Source organism: Orycteropus afer, unplaced genomic scaffold, assembly GCF_000298275.1.
Source record: "Orycteropus afer afer isolate SDZICR_OR568_19922 unplaced genomic scaffold, OryAfe1.0 scaffold00358, whole genome shotgun sequence".
In the NCBI taxonomy this organism is placed as follows: Eukaryota; Metazoa; Chordata; class Mammalia; order Tubulidentata; family Orycteropodidae; genus Orycteropus; species Orycteropus afer.
In genome coordinates, this window is record NW_006921945.1 from 3,223,370 (window position 1) to 3,226,827 (window position 3,458).

At 49.6% G+C, this 3,458-nt stretch overlaps 1 protein-coding gene across 1 annotated transcript in view; it reads left to right on the forward strand.

Moving 5' to 3' along the window:
* The window catches only part of ATP6V0A4 (ATPase H+ transporting V0 subunit a4), a 59,207-nt gene extending 56,983 nt beyond the window's left edge, over positions 1-2,224 (forward strand). Inside the window, exon 19 of the mRNA XM_007952796.1 lies at positions 2,131-2,224. Within this exon, the coding sequence (XP_007950987.1) occupies positions 2,131-2,224 (94 nt within the window). The remainder of the gene's footprint in view (positions 1-2,130) is intronic.
* Positions 2,225-3,458: the final 1,234 nt, after the last annotated feature.

Below are 3,458 nucleotides of genomic sequence, written 5' to 3' on the forward strand. Positions count from 1 at the left end.
AGTGATACTGCCTTGGAAACTCAAGGAGGGGTCGCTATGAGTTGGGGCTGACTCGACGGCAAACAACAACAACAATGGTGGTGTAGTGGTTAAGGCATTTGGCTGCTAACCAGTAGGTCAGTGGTTCAAATCCACAGCCGCACCATGGAAAGAAGGGGCAATCTACTTCTGTAAAGATTTACAGTCTCAGAAATCCAATGGGGGTCGTTGTGAGTCAGAATCGACTTGATGGCAGTAAGTTTGGTTCTTTTTTGGTTTGCCTGTCCTTAACCATGGCTCTCTCTGGTGTTACCCACTGCCCTCTGTGGCTGCCTTTCCTAAAGAAAATGTTCTGTGCTTCATGTGTTGAGTCGTGAAAAGTACAGTGTTGCCTGCCTCCCCTTACGTCATCATTTCCCCATGTCATTAGGGCAATTAACACCCACAGGATCCAGGCAGACCTCGTGTCATCACACCTCACTTTATTGTGTATCACAGATGCTATGCTTTTTTACAAATGGATGGTTTGTGGCAGCCCCGTATGGAGCAAGTCAGTTGGCACCATTTTTCCAACAGCATGTGCTCACTTCCTGTATGTGTGTCATGTTTTGGTCATTCTCACGATATTTAAAACATTTTCCTTATGCTGTTGCACACTTACTAGACAGACTACAGTTTAGTGTAAACATAACCACTGTGTGCACTGGGAAACCAAAGACTTTACATGCCTCGCTGTATTGCACTGGTCTGGAACCGAACCCACAGTCCCTGAGTGTACCTGTGCAACAGAAGTGGTGGCACGTGATGGCACGTATGTAGGTTATACAGACAAGTTCAGGTCACGTTTGCTTTGTGGGGTCTAAGTCCCCCAGATCTGAAATCAGGATGGGCATGGAAAATAGCACGTCACTGATGAAGAGTGTCACCCGCCTCGTGTCTTCCCACGAGATTGGGCCGCCCTGTGAGGACAGCTGCTCGAGCTGGGGGCTGGGCAGCTCATTCTGTGGGGTAGGAACTGTTCTGCTGCCATGAAGAAGGCCACCGGCAGGGGCTGGAGGTGTCACACCATTGTTGTCTGCTCTCGAGTTGATTCCAACTGACAGCGCCCCTAGAGGACAGAGTGGAACTGCCCCATAGGCTTTCCAAGGCTGCCAGTCTTTATGGAAGCAAAGCCCAAACCAAATTCACTGTGGTCAAGTGAATTCTGACTCACAGCGTCCCTAGAGGACAGAGTGGAACTGCCCCATAATATCCAGTCTTTATGGAAGAAAAGCCCAAACCAAATTCACTGTGGTCAAGTGAATTCTGACTCACAGCGCCCCTAGAGGACAGAGTAGAACTGCCCCATAGGCTTTCCAAGGCTGTCATCTTTATAGGAACCAACTGCCACATCTTTCTCCCGCAGAGTAGCAGGTGAGTTCGAATCACCAGCCTTTTGGTTGGCAGCCAAGTGCTTTATCCTATGTGCCACCAGAGTTCCTTGTTACCAGACCAGTCCCAGGACACCCCAGCTTCCCTCCCTGGCCACAGAGCCCAGCTGTCGGTATAGCCACTTCTCTCTCCTCCCCGTTTACCCGGGGGGTCAGCAGGCACTGGCCACTTCTTTATTTTAGGTCCGGTAATCTGTTGAAATGACTCACAGACTGACTGTGATCTAGAAGAAAAAGGATATGAACACAGTGTGGGAGTCTGAGAGGGTCTCAGCACACAGCGTCCATGTCCCAACCCTTCTGAGAGCAGGTGTTGGCTCACTCCGCCCAGGAAGCTCCTCGGAGCCTCCGTCTCCCAAGGCCTTTCCTCATGGCCATGGAGATCACGTCACACCCCTTGAGGCTCAGTCAGCGTGGGCCCCCAGGTGGCCTCTCTCGGTCAGGGCTGTCCCCACTCATTGGACCAGGACCAAAGGCCACACTGTTTACTGCAAAGGGGTCCCACACCTTGCAACAGGGGAAGGAGAAGTAGGAGAGGGGAGGCAAGAGATGGGCTGATAGGGCCTCGGGGGCCTTGGGTCTCTGGTGGGGCCATCAGCATGGGCGCCCTCCCCTCACCTGCCCCACTGACCCGATTTCACAAACGTTCCGCTTCTTCCTGCAAGCTGCGAGCTTCTAGCTTCTATCTGTAATCCCCCTTTTTCTTGCCCCCCAATGACAGGGTGGAGTTCCAGAACAAGTTCTACGTTGGGGCCGGTTACAAATTTTCTCCCTTCTCCTTTAAACACATCCTGGATGGCACAGTGGATGAGTAGCTTCAGGTGTGGCGGCCACCCCACCTCCTGCAGAAAACTTGGGGCCTGAGAAGGAAGTCATGGTCGTCTCTAATGTTAGCCTGTGCACGGCATTCCGTGTGGATTGTTCGCAGCTCATGAAGCCATGCGTGACTGGTCACAGGCCGTGGGCTTTGATATGACTTAACCATGTCCTATAGGAAGTACTATGACCTCGGGTAGAATCTTAGTGATCAAATAACAAAATGATTGTGACATGGTGGGGTGTATGTGCTCACTTGAAGTTTTCTGACACTATTTTAAGTATTGTATTCCAGAAAATAAACATCTAGGTCATTCATCTGTTCTTTAAGACGTCTTTATTCAAAATTATCCCTTAACACTTTGTGTTGACAATTACAGGCTGAAGCAGAACAATAGAGCAGCTCAGACTAACCCCAGAAAGGCTTATGTTGGCTTTGTTCTCCAATTTCTCCTTCCTCAAACACCTTTTACCCTTGTTGGGCTTAGTGTTACAACATGAGGAACTTTCTCATGAGTTTTCTCTTCAGAGGAGGAAGAGTGGCTAGTGTTCTCGCTGGAGGGAGAGCCTGTCCCCGCAATGGCTCCCTGCCTCGCTAAGCCCTGTGGAATGGAAGATTTCATCATCCGGGATTTAGTTTCCTGCCCGCACCCATGATGCTGGAGGAACTGGAGTAGGAGGCCCCAGACTCTGGCAAGTTCTGGCAAATGGCACTCCTGGACGGAGACCCCCGAAGTTCTGCCTGTCACCCTCTGGGCCCTTCTCCTGATGTCATTTCTTAGGGTGCCTGGATTGGGAGACTCCTAACAGCAGGGTGTGGGGTAACATACATTCTATCAACTGTTTTTCCTGAATTACCTTTATCCAGGTTAATTATGATCTCTGGTAACTGTGTTGGAGTAATTAAGCATAATTTACACTTGGGTAGCATAGTGCCTAAGGCATGTGATTGCTAACCAGAAGGCTGACAGTTCAAACCCACTAGCCACTCCTTGGAAGGAAGGTTGGGCAATCTACTTCCGTAGTGATACCGCCTCAGAAACCCCTAGAAGGGTTGGTAGGAGTTGCTATCCGACTCGACGGCACATAACAACAACAACAACAGTGCTTTACAGAGTACTTTCACACAGTGTTCTGTGAACACGTTTTTCTTTTTCTTGTTAGTAGGTAAGATGCCAGGCATACTGTCCAAATGCAAAACCACCTTTTGGAATGGACTTTTTTTTTTTTTTT